This window comes from Mus musculus, chromosome 5, assembly GCF_000001635.26.
Source record: "Mus musculus strain C57BL/6J chromosome 5, GRCm38.p6 C57BL/6J".
NCBI classification, from domain to species: domain Eukaryota; kingdom Metazoa; phylum Chordata; class Mammalia; order Rodentia; family Muridae; genus Mus; species Mus musculus.
In genome coordinates, this window is record NC_000071.6 from 112,743,603 (window position 1) to 112,764,572 (window position 20,970).

Here is a 20,970-nt window from a genome sequence, read left to right on the forward strand (position 1 = left end):
CACTTGGGAATGCTTGAGTCTGAGGGAGAGTTTGGTGAGAGTCTCCCTTTATTTTTCTTCAGTCTGCAGTAAGATCCACCCCACCCTAACTGCTTTCCTGGCCCAGGCGTGCCCTCTCTGGAGATCTAAGGCTGTTCTGGGGGAGGCAGTGGCCTGAGCCAAGAGAAACTGTCCTTTGGTTTGACTCTGTACCCGAGTTGGGTATTTTGTGTGTATAAATGTTGTTGATAGTCATTTGTTTGTCTAGTCCCTTGCAGCCACTGGATAGATACTCTCCACAACTGAGATGCACTGCAGGTCTGGGAGATTCCTCTATGTTTCCTTTTTTAAAAATATCATTTATTTATCATTATTTATACGAGTATACTGTAGCTGTCTTCAGACACACAAGAAGAGGGCATTGGATCCCATTACAGATGGTTGTGAGCCACCACGTGGTTGCTGGGAATTGAACTCAGGATCTCTGAAAGAGCAGTCAGTGCTCTTAATCGCTGAGCCATCTCTCCAGCCCTCCTCTATGTTTCTTAAGCAAACTTCAGTGGGTGGTGGAGACTTTACAGCCTCATACTCCAAAACAGAGGAGGCAGTGACAGCCAATGTGTCAGACCTGGCCCTACCCGTGTTTGTCGGTAGAGTTCTGTCGAAACAAAGATGTTCAGTGTGTATCTTCGGTGGAAGTGGCTATGGTCTGACGACAGAAGGTTCAGAGGTCAAAACAGAGTCTGTAAAACTGAAATATTCAGCAACCAGCTGTGCAGACAAGATTTACAGTCACCCTTCAAAGAGATGTGAGTCCCACAGCTCCATTACACTGGGAGCATGTGAGTCCAAGGATGGATGGGGTTTCTGCAGGGTCCCTTAGAAGGAATCACTTGGAGTCAGCTATACCCGGGGACATAGGATCTATGCAAACATTAGTTCTGAGGTTTATCTCAAGGGTTTACTAATGTTTGTGACTCAAGAGTTTCTCGCATTGTGTATTTCCTGGCCTTCAAATGCTAAGGCCTCGGGCGTTAACGACCGACCGAGGATGCCGTCATTCCAAATGTCAAGATTTTGTGGGCCTGAAGATCGAGCAGCCATATGGAGAAGGAGGCGAGCTCTGTCATTAGGGAGCAGAAGGTAGGCATGGTAATTAGCCAACACCAGAATTGAGCTCCTAAATTAATCTTTTTAAAAGGGCAGACCGGTTTTACCTTGCAGGGAAAGATGGTGGACAGATGGGAGCTGGCAGTGTCTGTCCCAGCCATCTTTCCTAAGGCACAACTGGGATGTGACCCAAAGGCTCAGGGGGACTGAGTCAGGCTCAGCTAAGCACACGTTACTCTGTGGACTCCACAAACTGGTCCCTTTTTTATCACTGAACTATTCATGATAAGAGATCGAAGATGGAAACTAAACGGGCTAGGTTCGGTCAGCTCCACCCAAGGGAGATGTTCAGGAGGGAGCAGAAAAGCTCGCCCAGAGGAAGGGAAGGAGTTGGACACCGACCCACAACTTGAGGTGGTGCCCACTGCTCGATACCCAATACAGTGACTAAGCATGGCTTCTAAGCCCTGTGGCTGCTCAAATGAGTCAGATTTCACACTTTGCCTCAACCGACCCCACTCAACATTAAAAGAGCCCCCATGGTGTGGGGCCATCGGTCACCCAGCACCAGCCAACACAAGCTAGCTTCATGGGCTGAGTCCTTGCCTGCTGAGCCACCACCCAGGTTGCTGTCCACATGTCATAGAGAAAGAGTAGGCATCGTGTTCATCTGTTCTTTCTGATCAGCCATCACTCCAGGGAGAGCACTGGAGGCTTGCCACAACAAGAGCTGTTGGCTTCTAGGCTTCTATACGCCCACTCTTTCTGTGCCTGATACGCTGAAAGGCTTTGTGATTCTGCTTTCAAAAGCTCAAAGGGCAACCCCATAGACGGAGGCAGACAGCTCCCCCCCCCATCCTTTTAAAGAAAGAGCTTGACCTGTTTGCTATATGCAAATCTGTCACAGAGTCACTCAACAAACAGCAAACACCTGTATAGACACCTGCTAGGGGCACACTGTTCACTTTGGGAGCCCACCCTGGAAGCGTGATGACTGGTAACAGGAAAGAGCAGACAGTGTGGCAAACCAGACAGATGTGTAAAACAGAGGCGGGTTGCAGCGCCAAACTGACTGTTTCTCTTAGTTACCAGAGTCACAGAGGGATGTGGTCTAGGGATGGTTGTGACTCTGGGGTTGTGAACTGTCCAATCAGAAATCATATCTTTCAGATGCCAGCAGGTTTTAGGAGCGAATGACCCTGAGCCAGTAATCAAAATCAACAAGACCCCGTCCATATTTGGGGGCTTCTGGCTAGTCAGTTTGGCAGGAAATGTCCTGTCTTCACCATGGCTAATGGAGTCTTAGCTATTCTCAGCTTGGCTCCATGGTCACTGAGTTGAGAATTTACAAAATGACTGTCGACAGAGGGATGGGAGAAGGATCTGGAGAGAGTGTTCTGGCTAGTGTGTGTGCCAATCCCCCGGGTATGGATGTTATCACAGCAACTAACAGCAGGAAGCTATAGGGATGCCACAGAAAAGAGCTGTGAGCACTTGGCCCTGGGGAACTGGTACATGATGAGCCCCAAAGCCTGGACTGAGCCTGGGGCCATCACAGGGTCTTGAAGCCCTAGGCTTCTCTGTCAGGTGACCCAGTGAGTTCCCTTCTGAATACCCCAATCAGAGATGGTAGGCTACTAACAACAAGAAGAACAGTGTTAGCAACAACATCCACAACAGCAGCAACCACTACAACCACAGAAACAACAGCAAAAACAGCAACAGCAGCAACCACAACAGCAACACCAACCAAAACAGCAACAACTACAACAACCACAGCCACACAACAACAGCAGCAGCAACAACCACAACCACAACCACCACCACCACAACAGCAACAATAGCAACAATAACCACCACAACAACTATAACAACAACAACAACCACTACCACCACCACAACAGCAACAGCAACAATAACCACAACAACTATAACAACAACAGCAACCACCACAACCACAACAACAGCATCAGGAACAACATCCACAATAGCAGCAATCACCACAACCACAGCAATAACAGCAACAGCAGCAAACACAACAGCAATACCACCAGCAGCAACACCAACCAAAACAGCAACAGCAACAACAACTACAACCACAACCACACAACAACAGCAGCAGCAACAACCACAATAGCAATCACAATAAAAGCAGTAACATCCACAACCACCACCACAACAACAACAACTATAACAACAGCAACAACCACAAACACCACAACAGCAACAATAGCAACAACAACCACAACAGCAACAATAGCAATCACAATAACAACAGCAGCAACAACCACAACCACCATCACAACAGCAACAACAATCACAACTATAACAACAGCAACAACCACAACAGCAACAATAGCAACCACAACAACAACAGCAACCACCACCACAGCAGCAACAGCAGCCACAACCACCACAACTACAACAGCTGCAACAGTAGCAACAGCCATAGACTTGACAAACTCACTAGCTACCCCCTAGTCTAAACAAATCCCATCTAAAACCAGGAATTCTCCCAGTATAGTCCATTCTGCCACCCCGTGTATTGGCGCAGCCTCAACTTCTAAGGTTCCCTCATCCCTTCTCGTTAAGACCAACGTCCCCCCTTCAGAATCACAAAAAGGGCACCCCTACCCCTCCTATTGAAGTATGTGCTTGCTAAGGAGCAAGTCAGGGCAGTGAGTCAGAATCACAAGACACTGGCTTCCCTGGGGTGGCCATTTTCCCAAGAACATGCAGCTGTAAAGGTGACAACACTGTCACCCCAGACACCAGCCTGCTGGGCTTCCCTAAAGTGTGACGAGCGGAACAGAGCTTGATCTCATCCAAGCTGCCTGCCTTGGGTTGATCTGAATAATTTAATATACACCTGCGGTATTCAGTCAGCACCCCCGCCCCTTCTCTTTTTTAAGTAATTAACATTGTGGAGTTAAATGACTTTAATTCCCAGCAAAGTGACAAAGTGCGGTTGATGAGGTCTCGGGGGATGTGATAGCTATCTGCTCCTCTGTGTACACCATCCTGAGACTACACACACTGTCTGTAATTGGTATTAGCAACTGTAAATTCTGATTAATTGCCAGAGAGCCACTTTCCAATTGCAGAAACAAAGCCACAAGCCAGGCAGTAATGGACCCAATTATTCCTAGGTAGGCTTTCAGTAATAGATTTTTACTATCGGAATGCCTTATCTCAGAGGCAGACGCAGAGAGACTCATTTCATTAGATGCCAGCACCTTCTGAATTGTGACGAGCGCATCCAGTGTCTGGGATCAAAGACGACGAGGAAGAAACCCGTTGTGGCAGTATTCTGGAGTCTGGGGAACCCAGCGCCTTACCCTCTTTTAAGACCAAGTTGCTTTGGTACTGGAGTGTTTGTGGGGGCCAAGGGGACAACCAGAGATGGTGGTGACTGGAGGGATGAAGTTGGAACTGCCTCAGCTGCCCCTGCCAGCTCTGAGCATGCAAGAGGCCTGAGCGGAGCTCGGAGCAGTCTGAGAATGCCGAGCCTTACACGTGTTGGGCCATTTGGATTACGCTGAGATAATGCTAACGGGCAGTAATTAGGAAACCACCTCCCCGCCGGGGGACCGTAAAGGACATTATTTACACCCGGCTTGTGGCCCCAAACGCCCTCCATATGGAATGACTTTTTAAATACTTCACTTCTCTCTCCAAATAATTCATCTTTATGAGCTCGACTTCACATTTGCAAGCAGAGAGAATGCTCAAAGCTTTGTAAAATGAGCCCTTAACCCCGAGCTGGTGGATGCCCTGGGCAGCCGAGGAGGGGCCGAGTGCCAATCTGTACCCTGGACGCGTGGCTCATTGAGCACAAAAACAACATAAAGAAACAAAAATAAATTCCAACACTGCACGGGGTCTGGCTCTGGGCTGCTCAGGGCTCTTCCTGGATGTGGGCAGACTCAAAGAACAGGACAAAGGAGAGAAAGTGCATGGGGGGGGGGCGGTCTGCAGGAATCAAAGGGCAGGGCTGAGAGAGCAGCCTGTCGCACCTGCTTCAGTGTTTGGTTTTGTTAGTATGATGGTGTGTGTGTGTGTGTGCACACCTAGAATCACCATGTGTATGTCTCTCTAGTGGCTATCTGTCATATATTTTTTTGACACAGATCTGTCACTGGGATTGAAGCTTGCCAATCAGGCTAGGCTGGCAATCACCTGAGATCCTCTTGTCTCTGCAATGTTGAAACCACAAGCATGGGCCACCATGCCCAGATTTTTGTTCCGTTGGTGTTGGGGATAGAAGTCTGGTCCTCGTGCCCATATATATGGTGAGCACTCTACCCACTGAGCTCCCCAGCCCTGACTACACTGAGTTTATAGAGTCTCAGGACTTGGGTCTTCTGGAGTGGCACATGTGCCACAAGATTTGATTTGCATGATCATCTGACTCTAAACCTCTCTCCTTCTGCTCCCCAGCGACCTCCCAGCCAGAGCACTGGCTCCCCACCCCAGTGACCCCGCTCCAGGGAGACTCTCATCCTCCTCATGGCTGGCAGGGACTTGTTATCAAACTGTCAGCAGCTTTGCAAGCTAGGCGTCAAACACAGCTATTAGTAAAAATTAAATGTTGTGAATCGACCATGAAATAATTATATTTAAAAACAAAGATGAATCTCACATTTCTCTATGGTTTTACTGGTGCTTCTCTGTGGGAGTTTGTGTTTGTTTTTCTGGGTTGGGGGAATCACAGATGATGGTGCCCTGTGTGACTGGAACCCCTCCCATACACACACACACACACACACACACACACACACAGTGTCCTCAGCTTCAGGTGGGAAATTTACACCATGGGAGTTGGCAGCCACTAGAAACCAGGAAATCCCTCCATGAGGAGCCAGCTGAACACTCACAGGTACTCTCCAGTTTCTGTCCCCAGGTCTGGTGGATACTAGGAGATCCAACCCAGCCATGTACTGTATGCAGGGAAGCCTTTTCTTAAAGGAAATGTATGGACACAGAGGTGGGGCTGGGCCCCTCATTTCCTTAGGACCTGAATCTCTTTTCATTTTTCCCATCTGAAGGTGAAAAATGCACCCCTAAGCAATGGCAGATCCATAATTCATGGGCATATAAAATTGATGCTGGGTTTAACAGAGGAGAGCTGTAAGTGGCTGTCCATTAACTATTTATAAGCCAGCCGGGGTGCTGACAAGCCAGACGTGGGGAGGAGATCACACCCGTGCTCCCATGTTTTATTTAAACATTATTAAAAGTACACAGTCTACAGAGAGGCTTTCAATCCCTCCCGGAATCTGAATCCATTCTGAGGTGGCCTCCAGGTCTCAGAAAGCTTAGCTCGGGGTTCTCTAGGAACTGTCCTTTTCCTCTGACTAGGGACATTTTTCCTAGTCTCAACCCTCTCTTCTCATAGGCTCCTTTTCCAGCTGCCTGTTGACCTGGGGTATAGCACACCCTCTCCCTGAGCCTGAACTGAATCATCTGAAAGATGGGACATCCCACAGATATCACACCAACATCGACTGTGAGGACTTGATCCTCAGATAGTGAGTGACTTTCGGATGATTGGTAATGTCTGGAGACATTTTTATGGGAATCGCTTGGAGCAGGGTGTGCTGCCTGTTCTTACTGGATAGAGGACAGGGGTGCTGCAAACTGTGTCAGAATGTACCAGCCAGCACCCCACCCCTCAGAATTAATAACACCACAGCTGGAAAACCCCGAGTTACACGGTGAAAAGTTCTAACTTTTTTGATTATTTTGAATATGTACTTCTATGAATAAACACCATGGGTCTAAGACGCTTGAGTCAGAAAATCATCCCTGAGAGGCTCAGGTCTAGGGTTCTTACTCTGTCACTTAGGAGAAAATGCCTTACCTCGATGGCTCTGGGTTCCTCTACTGGTAAAAAATAAAGGATGGGAACTCCATGTAAAGTCCTTGGTCCACTGCCCAGCTTAAGGAAAGTGGATGGCACCAGTCCTAGCTGCCACCATAACCATGAACTGAACTGACATATCCCTCGCGGGATAGGAAGTATATCATGTGGGTAGCAGACAATGTCAGAGGGAAGGAGAGTCAAGTCTGAGGGGGGAAGGAGAAAGAAACCAAATGGCGACCAGTGAGCACCTACTGTGTGCTATTATTTGGCACTTCTGTATACTTATCTCTCTCATCTGCACAGTCATTTAACAGGCAGGCGGCTCTACCCGGGGCTTCACAGGGGAGAGCATTATGCAATACGAGCAAAGGCATCCCTGGGTCTGTTCCATCTGTCAGGTGCTACCCTCCCTTCCCATTCACATCCATTTGGGGCTTGTTTTTGGAAATGGGATCTTTGCAGAGGTGATTAATGAAATAATGATACTGGGTCAGAATCCCATCACAGCTTGGGTATGAAACGTTCCCCCATGGGCTCGCAATTTGGAAGCTCCTGGTGGCCTTCTCTGGTGAGGTTCTGCAAACTCATGGATGAGGTAAAGCTAGAGGAAGCGGGTCCTCAGGGTCCACACCATCCCCAAGTGTGACCAACGTGACAGGAACTGAGCTCTTTACCACATCTTCCTCACCATGCTGGATCACCCCCCCACCCCGCACCACTCCACGAAGCCCTGAGTGAAAGGGTCACAGGGACAAGAATGATCACTAATGCTGTGGCTGTAAATCCAGTGAGTTTAGCCTCAGAAGAAGACACGCAGGGTCAGTACAGAAGAGGAAGCCATGTGAGAACAGGAGTGGGGACCGGCTAGTGCAGCCACCTGCCGAGGATCACCTGGAACCACCGGGCTGTGAACAAGATTGGCCTGCCCCTGTCCCTCCTGAAACCTGTGGTGTGTGGGGGTGGGGTGGGGGGTGGACCTGCTGACGCTTCGATTTCAGACTTCTGGCCTCCTTAGCTGGGACACGGTGAACCTTTCCTGCTTTAGGACAACCAGGTTTTGGGTAACAGATAGAAGTCCAATAGGATCTATACTTTGATCTTCACACAAGTCAGAGCAGTTCCATGAACAAGGAAGAGGGGGAGTGGGGAAGAAAGGCAATCTGTTATCCATGGGCATGAAGGGAAGGGTCTGGGATGGGACAGATGAGAGGGAGAAGGCTGAGCAGTCAGGCTTGCAGCCCCAAAGCCAGTCTCCTCCTCATGGGACCTGGGTATGGCCCGGGGAACAAAACAGTTATTCTCTAGCTTTTAACTAAAAATGCTGTATGCGGTGGAGCCTGTGGAGAGCAGAGAGCAATTTTCAGGAGTCATTCATCCCTTCGCATCCACCACATGGGACTCAAACTCAGGACATCAGCAACGGGCCATCACCTCTATGCACTGAGATATCTGTCTGCTGCCAGACCTGCTTCTTCTGTAAGAGTCCAGTCCCATGGTGACTAACCCAGCTGTTCTTACAGGAAGCAAGCAAAAGCGAATCTTTCTGTGTGCCAAGATGAGAGATCAGATGTCGATAAAGAACAGGTAAGTCCTGCACTGTGTAGGAGCACAGGTGTGGGGACACCAAGAAGCCAACACACTGAAAGTTTGTTCAGACCTGGAGACCCATGTACAGCTCCAAGAGGCATAGCTTCCTCTTCTATACACCCACTCACTCATCCATCCACCTACCCATCCATCCATCCATCCATCCATCCATCCATCCATCCATCCATCCACCTACCCCCATCCATCCATCCATCCATCCATCCATCCATCCATCATTTACCCTCCCTTCCTTCCTTCCTTCCTTCCTTCCTTCCTTCCTTCCTTCCTTCCTTCCTTCCTCCAGGATGAAAAAGGTGGTATGAAGGGTCCCTACCACCATCCGTACCCCAGCTTCCCTAGACAACTAGTCCAGGGTCCAAGGTGGTTCTCCTGGGCTCTGTGACAACTGAAACACAACAGAATATAAATCCAAAGACGAGTCATCTTGTGCCCCGATGACAAAGGAACTTGAATGATTTAGAGCCAGAAAATTCTTCTCTCCACAATGGCACCTGGAGTTGCCAGGAATAGTACACCCACTAAAATTAATGGTCAGAGCTCATTTTTCTTATTTTGTAGGCAGAGAAGTTCCACTGGTAGGGTAATGGATACTGATCTGGACGTGCCGGTGAGCCAGCTGGGGGATCAATCACCCACTCGAAACAGCTCACAGCCCTTTAAACCAACACCAGCTGTGACAAATGGAGCTGGCTGGGACGGGGAGGAAGGGATACTGAAGGAAGATCCATCAGCATCCTTGTGGCGGCTCAAGGGTCTCAGGGGCCTAGAATCCTTCTCAGTCTCCAACAGTAAAGTCATTTTTCAGCAGGCTAGATGCCAAGGGCAGGAATATCATAGGGAAAGCTTCAGCGCTAGACACACAAGGTCATCAGTCCCAGCTCTGGCATCCCAGATGCTACTGCCCTGGGCCACCAATGCCTGGTGGAGATGATGGTCTCCCAGCATTCATTGGGAGAATCAGTGATGGAGGAAGGGAGGAAGGAAGGAAGGAAGGAAGGAAGGAAGGAAGGAAGGAAGGAAGATGATAAATGGAAAGATGGATGGGTGAATGAATGGATGGATGGATGGATGGATGGATGGATGGGTAGATGAACGGATAATGGATGGATAGATGGGTGGATAGGTGAGTGGGAGGATGGATGGATGCATGGATGGATGGATGGGAGGATGAGGGGTGGATGGACGGGTAGATGGGTGGGTATATGAATGGATGAATGAATGCTTGAATTATGAAGTTCTGAAATCACCTTTCTTCCTTCCAGGGAGACTATAATTCGAAAGGTGGAGGGTGCAGATGGTGATTCTGCTCTACAACATGGATGTGGTGGTGACAATGTGCATGGGAGGAGGATTCAGTGCTGAGTAAGACGTGACTATGAGTGTCGTGAGCTGTCACTGCAGAGGAAAGTGCATCTGTGTAAAGTCCACTAGTGTTAAACAGCTTTCTGATACTGCGGGAAAACACCTGAGGTAGACACATAACAAGATGGAGAGGCTGACTTGGGCTCAGTGTTTCAGAGATAACATTCTGTGGCCACTTGCCCTGCTGCTTTGGAGGACTGTCGAGAGATGCTGTTGGAGGTGGCTACTCAACTTACAGATACCAAGCAGCAAAGAGAAAAGCAGGAAGGACCCCCATGTCCTCTCCAAGGGCACACCCCCAATAATCTAACTTCCTGCTACTACACCTTGACTTGGAAAGGCCATGACCCAAGCTGTAACAGTAATGTATCTCATGTGTGAGCTGGTTGAGGACACCTAGCGCGCGCGAGCACACACACACACACACACACACACCTAGTATGATGCACAGTAAACATTCTGGAGACACACCTAAGATGAATGACTGTACCAAGAACTCTGAGGTCTCTACAGAATGGTGGGAGAAGACACAGGAAAAGATATACTGGTACTGGCCTTGAACCTTGACCAGAACAGGTGTAATGAGGTCTCTGAGAATCCTAAGTAGGTGCCAGGGTGCCATAGCAGGGTGGCCAGCCTCAGCAACAATAACCATTTACTGTCCCAGTGTCCTCGTTGTGTGCTTCAGCATAGTGGGGACCTTGAGACCCCCTCCTTCCTCATTGTGCCTGTGAACATGTGTGTGAGCCCAGACTTCTTTCCTTCTCTCACAGAGTGCTGGGAGCCCAAAGGCCAAGAATATACTGGTAACGTGGAGACAGCCTCTCTTAACAAGAAGCTGTGTGTGGTGATTTGAATTGGAAATGTCCTTTGCATGCTCATGGTTTGAGCTCCTGGGCCTGCCCAGCTTGTGGTCCTACTTTGAGCCTTTAGGTTGCTGGGCCTGGTAGGCTGAAGGTCATTGGAGGCAGCCTTTGAAGGTTAAACCTCCACCCCCCTTGATTCAGGTGTGTATTTTCTGTTCCTGTGACTGGATAAAGTCACCTGTCTCTGCTGCCACAGACTGCATGGCTCCTATCCTGTGCTTTTCCCAGCCATGAGGGAGGGATGAGAGCTCTGGAAACTTCAGTCAAGATAAGCCCCGCTCCCCCACTAAGGCTGTTTCTGTCAAGGGTCTCAGTCACAGTCACGGAGGGGGAAGTCACCAATACCAACTGCTTAACCTGTCCCTGTGAGCCTCACTCACCTCAGAAACCCTAAAGAGACCGTGGAATATGCCAGATGCCTTGGCCACGGCAGCCGAGCAGGCATGTGGTCTGTCCTCCTGACACATGTCCACCCAGGACTGTGAATGTGGGTTTATCTTCAGGACCAATACAGCCTCTAGTTAGGGTGTGCTCTAAATCCAGAGGTAGCTGTCCTGACAAGTGCAGAGAGATAGATGCAGCCTGAACCCTCAGGCAAAAAAAAAAAAAAAAAAAAAAAAGTCTGGGGACAGAGGAGGCACACACTAAAATTTTGCTGCTAGTTGTCATTGGCTAGGACCTGCAGCCACCAGGCAGGCAAAGCCCTGGCAAGGGGTAGGGTCAGGTACGGGGGTTCTTCAGAGTGAGTATGACCTGGCACACTCCATTTTAGACTCTGATCCCCACAACACTTGTGACCATATATGTGTCGCTTTAACCACACCCAGTTTGCAGTCGCATGTTATATCCACAGCAGACATATCTTGAGGTTGCTCCAACATGTTCCAAACTGCCCAGGGCATCTGTGACAGTGACATCTGTCTAATCTTTCTAATGTTCGAGGGTCTCTAAAGATCTGCACATTACCCTAGGACCTAAAGCACAGAGTGGGGGATATGGAGAAGAGAGAATGGCAGGACACAGGAAGGGGAGACGGCACAGAGGGGAAGACAAAAAGCCGCCATTTGACAGGCTGGTACGCCTGCATATGTAGCCACCTAACAAAGACATCAGAGGAGAGGGAGGCCAGGATGAGTTTCCTCCTGGCTGGAGCTGACTCAGACATGGTGTGGCATAGGAAGTAGGCTGCTAATGAATCCTGCTTGTCAACGGGAGGAAAACCTTTCTCTCCCTTAGGGCAGAGAGGAAACTCCAGTCAGGGACCTGGACTTGTCTGGCGACCTCAGTCTTTGTACGGTACCTCGTCTGTCACCACCCAGGCAGCTGGCCTGTCAGGGGTAGAGCTGACAGCCCGGCCACGGCTGTGGAGGATGCTGGCCTGATAAGCTCATTTGCTGAGGAGGACGGTGGGTAAGCCCCATCACAGTCAGAAGGCACAGGCAGGCAAGGGAAACGACCTCACTTTGGAGACCTCAGGGACTTGGGTAGGCATGGTGTGGGTTCACATGCATGAAAGTTGAACGGCGCCATACAAAAGGGGTGCTGAGCACCCCTCCCCAACTGCAGAATACTTCAATGTGCCTGTCCTCAAGACTGATGCTTTCATGTGCCCTGTGATCCCTGCAGGAAACTATTCTTAGAACAATACATCAAAAGATGAAGGAAATTCCCACAAGGCGGAAAACAGATTAAAAAGTGTTCTTGGTCCACACCATGGATATAAGAGACCTAGTGACAAATACAGTGGGCTAGAGCTACAGACTATGTGACCTCAGGCAAGTACCCGTCCTTCTCTAAGCCTCTCCGTTCGCCATGCTAGATAGCCTGGATTTCAGTTTCCTCACCCTCTCAATGGACATGGGATTCCCACAGGGAGCACTTCCCTCAGAACGGGAGCACTCAGTGTCCATACTTGGCACTGGCTTCTCTATGCTCCTCTTCAACCTTCCATGTTTGCTGTCTGTGCTCCGAGCCCATAAAAAAAACAACGTTCACCACACGTAGTATTTGAAGCCTCACCTTCGCTATTCTACACCCTGTAGTTGCTGCAAGGCTTGTAGGCTGAGACAGGCCCTGAGACAGGCCCAGAGACGTCAGGAAAGATGGACGTTTGATACAGAGTTACCCTCTATTGGTTGCCTATCCTTTATTAACACTTATTCTGATTCTCCAGTCACCCAGAAGTTTATATTCTTATTCTCCCAGGATTTGGAATCTTTCACATGTAGTTACTTATTATTCTGGGGGGGGGGGGAAGAGCCATTCAGATAGGTGGGCATAGTCTGAGCTATAATGTCCATTGGCTTCCTAGGATTGACTGTATGAGCACACCGTATATTTACAGTAGGCCTAGATGTAGATACACGAACTTACTTTACATCTGCTACTGTAATTATTGCTATTCCAGCTGGCGTGAAAGTATTCAGCTGACTTGCAATGTTACATGGCAGTAGTATTAAATGATCACCAGCTATATTATGAGCCCGAGGGTTTATTTCTCTGTTTACAGTCGGTGGCCTAACCTGAATTGTTTTTATCAAACTCCTCACTTGATAGTGTACTTCATGACACATACTATGTAGTAGCCCACTTCCACTATGAAGAGCTATATTCACAATCATAGCTGGACTTGTCCATCGATCATTTTCAGGTTATACCCTAGATGATACATGAGCCAAAGCTCAGTTCACTATCATATTTGTAGGAGTATATGACATTCTCCCCTCAACATTTCTTAGGTCTTTCAGGAATACCTCGACTTTACCCTGATACCCCAGTAGCTACCCTGCCCTTGGCATTTGCAGTATGAGGCAGGGAACACTGGCCTGAGTGTGGATGCTTACAGCAGAAGACATTTGGTCAGCTTTGGATATACCTCAAGAGTCTGCAGGCAATGGTCTCTTAGCCCATCGGTGTCTCTTTCCTTGGTAATCCACCTCAAAAGGCCTGAGAGGGCAGCCTGGAGTCTCCGATCGAGAAGGTGTTCCTAACCCCTAAAAGGAAGTTTCTGCTCCAACCTAAATGCTCGAACGCACAAGAGCCCACCAGGGCAAGGACTCACCAGTTCCATGCAGCGCCGGCTGGCTTCCTCCTCCCGCTGGGCCAGCTCCTGCATCTCCGCCTTCAGTTCCTCCAGGCGCTGCTGATAATATTGGCTGTTTTCCCGCTGCTGGGCCTCCGCCTTGACGGCCCGAGACAACTCTTCACCCATCTTGATCATACTGTCTCGAAGCCGGATGACCAGCACCTGAGAGGGGCGGAGAGCGTGGTTGGTCATGCATGGGGAAACCAGGAGCCCAAAGGAAGGTCTCAAGGAAATGAGATCTTTCACTGGTGCCCCTGCATGTCAGTGCCAAGTGACCCAGTTAAGAATTGTGGTTTCTTAGTCTTCCTCAGAGACGAATGAGCTGACTGGTTATCAAGTATCAAAGGTCAGCCCCCGCAAATACATAGGGTTGTACTGATCAATCAGGTTATGTTTAGAAATATGTATGTACATACATACACAGATATAAAAGCTATGAATTTGATCAAGAGCAAGGAGAGATACTTGGATGGATATGGAGAGGGGAACGGCAAGAGGAAATGATATAATTATATTATAATCTCAAAAATAAAAGAAAAATGGAAAAAAGCCCACAAACCAAACCAACAACAAAAATGAAAAAATTAAAATAAAATAAAAAAGAGAAAAAAATTGTGATTTTTGCCCCTCAAATATGGCTGGAGAGATGGCTCAGTGGTTAAAAGCACTGACTGCTCTTCTTAAGGTCCTTAGTTCAAATCCCAGCAACCACGTGGTGGCTCACAACCATCTGTAATGAGAACTGATGCCCTCTTCTGGAGTGTCTGAAGACAGCTACAGTGTATTGAAATATAATAAGTAAATAAATAATTTTAAAAAAAAGAATGTACTTTGAAAATAAGAAGGATTCTGAGAGACTATAGGACAAAGGCACAGAGAATGTGCCTCCAAGAGGCTCTGGTTTCGATTCCTTCCTTTGCCTCTTTCTGATGTATGACCCAGGGTAGGTGATTGTGGTTGGTTCTCCTGTGTCTAAGTCCCAGGATGGTCCCAGGATCTAACACACTAAGGCCTTTGGCATAGACAGAGTTCAGCACAAACCGGGTTGCAGAAGGAGGACCTGATAATCCATGCCTCCCAAGGTCTGGGAAGTGGAGAATACTCTACTCCAACCAAACCTTTGGCTTCTGGGTTTATAAAAGGTGGCCTTAGATGTAAACACTCCTCTCCACCCTCTGTGCTCTGCCTTCCTGGGGACAGAAACCCATCAGACATAATGAAGAGATGAAGACAAAAGACTGCCAGGCACCTTGAATGCTAGAAAAACCCCAGGGCTATTCGGATTCATTAGGCAGCCAACAAGCCTGGATCCCATCGTTCTGTGGGATCCCGGGTGGGTGTGTTGACAGAAGCAAGAGTCCTCTGACTATTTCAAGCCTTGCTGAGGGTTCTGGGAGCCACAGAGAGAGGAGGCAGATTCAGGGTCAGACACTGTCATCCATAGAGAAGCTGCCCTGTGAGGCTTCCTTTCAGAGATTGTAAGAGGAAACAGGGAGAAAGAGATATTATGCATCTCTAATGACCCAGCCCTCAGCAGCAGGGACACGGACTCTGCTACATTTAGATACATTTAGATACCTTTAGATACTGGTGAACACCGGGCTGGGTGCTTTTAAACTCAACTATCAGGCCTTTCCTTTCCTATTAGATGTCTGTGCTAGAACTAAATAACAACAATGCCGCAGAACCTGCATGAGGTGGGCAGCCATTCAACACAGTACCCAGCATTTCCGGTGCTCTGGAAGGCTCCTGCCGGAGTGGTCAAACTGAGTGGTTTAGAACTGTTTGGAAAACCTGGCAGTGAAAGTCAACAAGAATGTCTTCTGTTTATCCACAGCAGCTGTATCAGAGACCACACGTCCCTGGGTGTGGGAGAGTTTCAGAATGAGGGGCAGAGCCTTTCACACCCAAACACACTGTAGCAAATGGACAGGGGTTGCTGAGAAATGAGGACACAGAGTCAGGGGAGGGGCAAGGCAGGTGTCAATCAACGCCCGTTTGCCTCCCGGGTGCCATGTTCTTACTCAAATGGTGAGAGCTGTCATAATCCCTAACCCCACCCCACACAGCAGTACCACCGAGTGTCAGGCACAGACTGGAGGGTTTCCATAATGGAGGTCAGCTCTATAAATATCCCGTGTCCTTGGTCCACAGAGCTGAAGTGAACCCACGCTGAGATGATCAGCTTAAGATGTCCTCAAGAAACCCCACCCAACAGTCAATGTCCTCAACAAACCCCATCCAAGCCTGCTGGGGTTCTGCTATACTGAGCAGGCCTTATCCCTGCAGCCATCTGGGCTCTCCACCTTGGAAGGCTTCACCCTGTAAAGTCAAGGCCCTGCTCTTGCTGTGGGTGTAGGTTCCTATGTCTGTCCTGTACCAACCGGTGTCACGGATCGGTGGGAAAGAAGCTGCCCACAAAGAGTTTGAAGTGTATGAGAGGATGAATAGACAGGCAGGGGTGGAGGAAATGGTACCCATGGATTAACAGGTGAGCGGGTGGGCGGTGGAGTCTAGGGCTGAAGGAGGGATAGGGGAATGGAAGGAGAGGGAAAGGGGAGACAGGAGATGGGAGAAGTCAGTAGAGGAGGGTGTAAGAGTCAGGGTAAAAACAGTGTGGTGGAGAGGTGAACTTCTGGTAGGAACAGACCAGACAGAGGAAGAAAAGGGTGGGAGAGCATGAGGTACCTTAAGGAAATACAGACAAGAACACAGGAAAAAGGAAAGGAGAGGGACAAGAATGGAGGCAGCCATGAGAACAACTGCTGACCTGGCAGAAGTAGAACTCACACACCTCTCCCTGCTCCGGCCCCCAGCAGCTCCTGGGTTCTAGGTACCTCAAATCTTTTTATCTGCACCTTCTGGAATTCGGTCTTGTTCTCCAGGTCACAGATGATGGCTTCCTGTCTGCTGACGATGGCGCGCTCCACGGTGGACTGCTCCAGGTACTGGATTCGAAGCTGAGCCATGTGCAGCTGGGGGCACATTGAGGGATAAGCTGGCACCGACATGCCAGCCCTGGCTCCCACCCCTGGCACCTCTGCTCAATTGATACACACTGGCTGTCCATACAGGGCAGTACTGCTAACCCTCACACTGGCCCTGCCTTGGGGCAGCAGATGCTGAGAGGTGACAAGTCCTGGGTCTTGTAGCTCATTCATTTCCCGCCTCTCACCTGCCCACCACTGCCTTCTCCCTGCTTCGAGAAAGGACCAAGCTGGCTAGAGAGAAACCCCTGCATCTGAAGCCACAGTCTACTGTGGAACCTACTAAAGGAACCTCACAGTCTACTTCCTGTTCGTATGAGCCTGGACGTGTCATTTCCTGCTTGAGCGCCCATCTCTCCGTTTTCATCATGAGACCAGCACCTAGCTGGTGGCTACTGTTACTTCTGTCTTTGGCTCATCTGGAGTCAGCGCCCATGTGTGTGATGAGACCCAGCCATTCTGACAGGCACGTGCATCAGCTCTAGCAGGGCTTTGTGAAGATTGTGGGGAAAAAATGGCCCACTAGGTACTGAGGTTTAGAGGGATCTGTGCTTCAACTGGAAGAGCTCTCAATGTGGTGTGCCCCTGACTCAGACATTCTTTCTTCTTGGGAATGATTTCTCAGAGAGAGAGAGGAACAAATGAGGAAAAGAAGCCTGAATTGAACATTGCCTGGACCATCTGTGTGTAGGGCGGGAACAGGCAATTGTGACCAGAGGGTGTGGATCTGTATTTCGGTCCAAGAGGACTTTCTGGATTCGGCTGGGACACGACTGAATTTGGGCAATTGAATGGGTGATCCTGAGGGAACAGAGAGATCCTACCCTCTCTCACAGCATGGCTGCTGTGAGCCCATACCTGCTCTCTCAGCTTCTGTTTCTCCTTCTTGGTTTCTTCCAGCTGCAGCTGTAGCTCCTGAATCTGCCCGATGTCAGCAGCTGACTGGTGAGGCAGAAAACAAGACGAAGAGACCCCTTTGAGCATCCTTTTTTCCCTGATCTCTCTATTGAAACTTCTGTGACAACAGTTGGTCCTTAAAAGAGGTCTCTTACCCCTTCCCAAGACCCCATCGCTTTTTTTGCTGAGTCACAACTTCCCAGTACCTCATCTCTATTTGCTGAGTTGCAACTTCCCAGTAACTGATCTCTGTTTGCTGAGTCACAACTTCCCACTAGCTCATCTCTATTTGCTGAGTCACAACTTCCCAGTACCTCATCTCTATTTGCTGAGTCACAACTTCCCAGTACCTCATCTCTATTTGCCAAGTCACAACTTCCCAATACCTCATCTGTTTGCTGAAAGCCACAACTTCCCAATACATCATCTCTATTTGCTGGGTCACATCTTCCTAATATCTCATCTCCATTTGCTGAGTCACAGCTTCCCAACACTCCATCTCTGCTGAATCACTCCATGGCATGAGCCCAAGGATACAACGGTTGTTGAGCTCTTTATGACACATGCCAAGGAGAGCCCAGAACAAACTGTGCTGCCCACAGCTCCAGGACAAAACTCCAAGGGTGGCATCCTGGTTTGAATGGGAAGTTCTCCCATAGGCTGGGGTGGGAGGAGCTGCTTGCCACCAGTGGGCATCTGGAAAGCAGTAGTCAATATTCTACCTTCAAAGATGGTTTAATCCAGCCATGGGTCTCACTTTTGAGCACACAGTTGTTGGAACAGTGGAAGGTACAGCTTAGATGGAGGATCTAGGTCACTCGGGGGTTACAAGTCACTTGGCTCCTTCTTGCTGAATCTCTCTCTCTCTCTCTCTCTCTCTCTCTCTCTCTCTCTCTCTCTCTCTCTGCTTACAGATTAGGATGTAACTCTCAGCTACTGCCCTAGCTCCATGAGTGCCACCATGCTCCCCACCATGACGATAACAGACTAAATCTCTGAAACTGTAAGCCAGCCCCAATCAAATATTTTCCTTTATAAGTTGCCTTGGCCGTGGCATCTCTTCACAGAGATGGGACACTGATTAAGACACAGCTGAATGGACGGAATGGTGAGCAGGTTCCTGGTGGGGTGTGTGGATAGGGAGGTGGCTGTATGAGTAAGTCAACATTTTCCTGGTGAAGATGTCCTCCAGAGGACACGCCATCTTCTCCCAAGGTCATATGGAACTGGTAGCTCCTACCTACCTCTGAGCCGCTATGTCTACCGAGTTCGCACGCTGGGAGAGGGCCCTGACCTGTGCAATGAGGTCTTTGTGCTTCTGCATGAGGTCATTCAGGTCACCCTGGTCCTCATCAATGCGCTTCAGGAGGTCTGCTCTCTCAAACTGCAACCTGTACAGTTGCTCATCCACCTGCAGAGAGGCAGAGGGCAGCTCGGTGAGGGGTGCGTGCGCTAACACACACTGAATGTTCAGGGGGATCTGGACGCATCGTGTGTGGAGAGATCTGTGCCCATGTGAACCACTAGGAGTCCATGCATACACATCTAAAGGTCCCTGACTCAGATGTGTTAAGTATAAACCTGTACTGTCCCTGAGAACACGGACCTTGACCTGCACACAGGCGTGTATCCCCAGCACGAAGCACCAGACTTGGCATTCAACAGATGCCCCGTAAGTGTCTATTAGGTGGGTAGATGGATTTGGTTGAGGGTTTTTTCCACCGAGGGCATTACTCTTGAGTGTGCATTCGATGACTTTATATGTATGTAGGTGCATCCTGTGATTGTGTGTGCTTGCACATGTATAGGTGTTTCCTGCTTAGGACTCAGTCTAGAGTCACTTGAGAACCTCCGTGGAGAAAATGCCCCCTAGAATGGCCTATTCTCGAGGCATTTTATTGATTAACGAGGCCCCAACCCACTGTGTGTGGTGCTGCCACCTGGATGAGCAGTTCTAGGCACTCAGAAAGGAGACAGAGCAAGCAGCGAAGGGCAAGTCAGTAAGCAGCACTCTTCCACGGCTTCTGCTTTAGTTCCAGCCTTGAGTTCTCACTCTGATCTTCCCTGGAGATGAAGTATGATGTAGGTGTGTAAGATATAAATCCTTCTGTTCCCAAGTTGCTTCTGGCTATGGTGTTTTTCACAGCAATAGAAGCCCTAAGGCAATATGTGTGTGTGTGTGTGTGTGTGTGTGTGTGTGTGTGTGTGAGAGATAGTTTCTCGATACATTCCCTCTCATTTAGAACAGTAAAATATAGAACAAAGGGACTCATTAAGATCCAGCACAAGCCCAAGATGGTTCCTCTCCATCTCTATGCGAACTATAGAATTCTGTACGTCAAGCCCAGTCGGATCCTCCAGACCCTAGACACTGCCACCAATGTGATAGATCTATAGCACGGCTCATTTGTCCCCCTTCAATGGTGACCACACAATAATAACCTTATAATGGATAGTTGGGGCTTTCGATTATAGGGAGTTGAAGCCAGCCCGTGAAAGACAGGCTTTTCCTCTTAGATCAGGTAGCATGCAGTAGTCTGATGATGAATACCAAGAGTCCCCATGGCAGTAAGAACATAGTAGGTCTGTGAGAGGTTCCCAAGAACCACCTACAGCTGTGAGCACATGAACACGTGGCCAGCTATGCTCATCACTGCAGGTGCAACCCCATGCTACCGGGCACACAGCAGGTCTACAACAGGCTTCCTTGCTTGCCTTTATAAATGGGATCTCACTGTTGGTGTGTGTGTGTGTGTGTGTGTGTGTATGTGTGTGTGTGTGTGTGTATGCATGCGCGTGTGCATGCGTGTTTTCTCTTGAATTCAGTGTCAAGCACCCAGTAGGCCCATAATCAATTGTCTTTGCTTCTTAGGGAGCTGAGCATTCAGCAAGTCCACAATAAGTCCTCTTATTCTTTTTTGAGTACCCAGAGTGGCCACAACAGAAGCCTGTGCACCCCAGGTGCCTCATTGGGGTGTCACCCCTAGATCCACCCTAAGCACTTAGTTCCATACGAGGCTGTGTCCCCTGGGGGTCAATGTAAGACCCTGAGCCTGTGCTTCTGGGGCTTAGGGAGGGACAGTACCAGGCTCTTGCTCCGGGTCACATTTTCCAGTTCACTGTGCATGTTCTCCAGGTCCGCAGTCAGCACCTTCTGGGTCTTCAATGCGTCCTCACACTTGGCCTCGCTCTGCTCCAGCTGTATAGGAC

General features: G+C 49.1%; 1 protein-coding gene across 2 annotated transcripts in view; it reads right to left on the bottom strand.

Moving 5' to 3' along the window:
* The window catches only part of Myo18b (myosin XVIIIb), a 207,586-nt gene that overhangs the window by 54,727 nt on the left and 131,889 nt on the right, over nt 1–20,970 (bottom strand). For both annotated transcript variants that reach the window (XM_006535262.3, NM_028901.2), the window contains 5 exons: nt 20,846–20,959; nt 19,055–19,171; nt 17,722–17,805; nt 16,714–16,851; nt 13,853–14,038 (listed from right to left, as the gene is read on the bottom strand). In XM_006535262.3, coding sequence (XP_006535325.1) covers nt 13,853–14,038; nt 16,714–16,851; nt 17,722–17,805; nt 19,055–19,171; nt 20,846–20,959 — 639 coding nt within the window. The remainder of the gene's footprint in view (nt 1–13,852; nt 14,039–16,713; nt 16,852–17,721; nt 17,806–19,054; nt 19,172–20,845; nt 20,960–20,970) is intronic.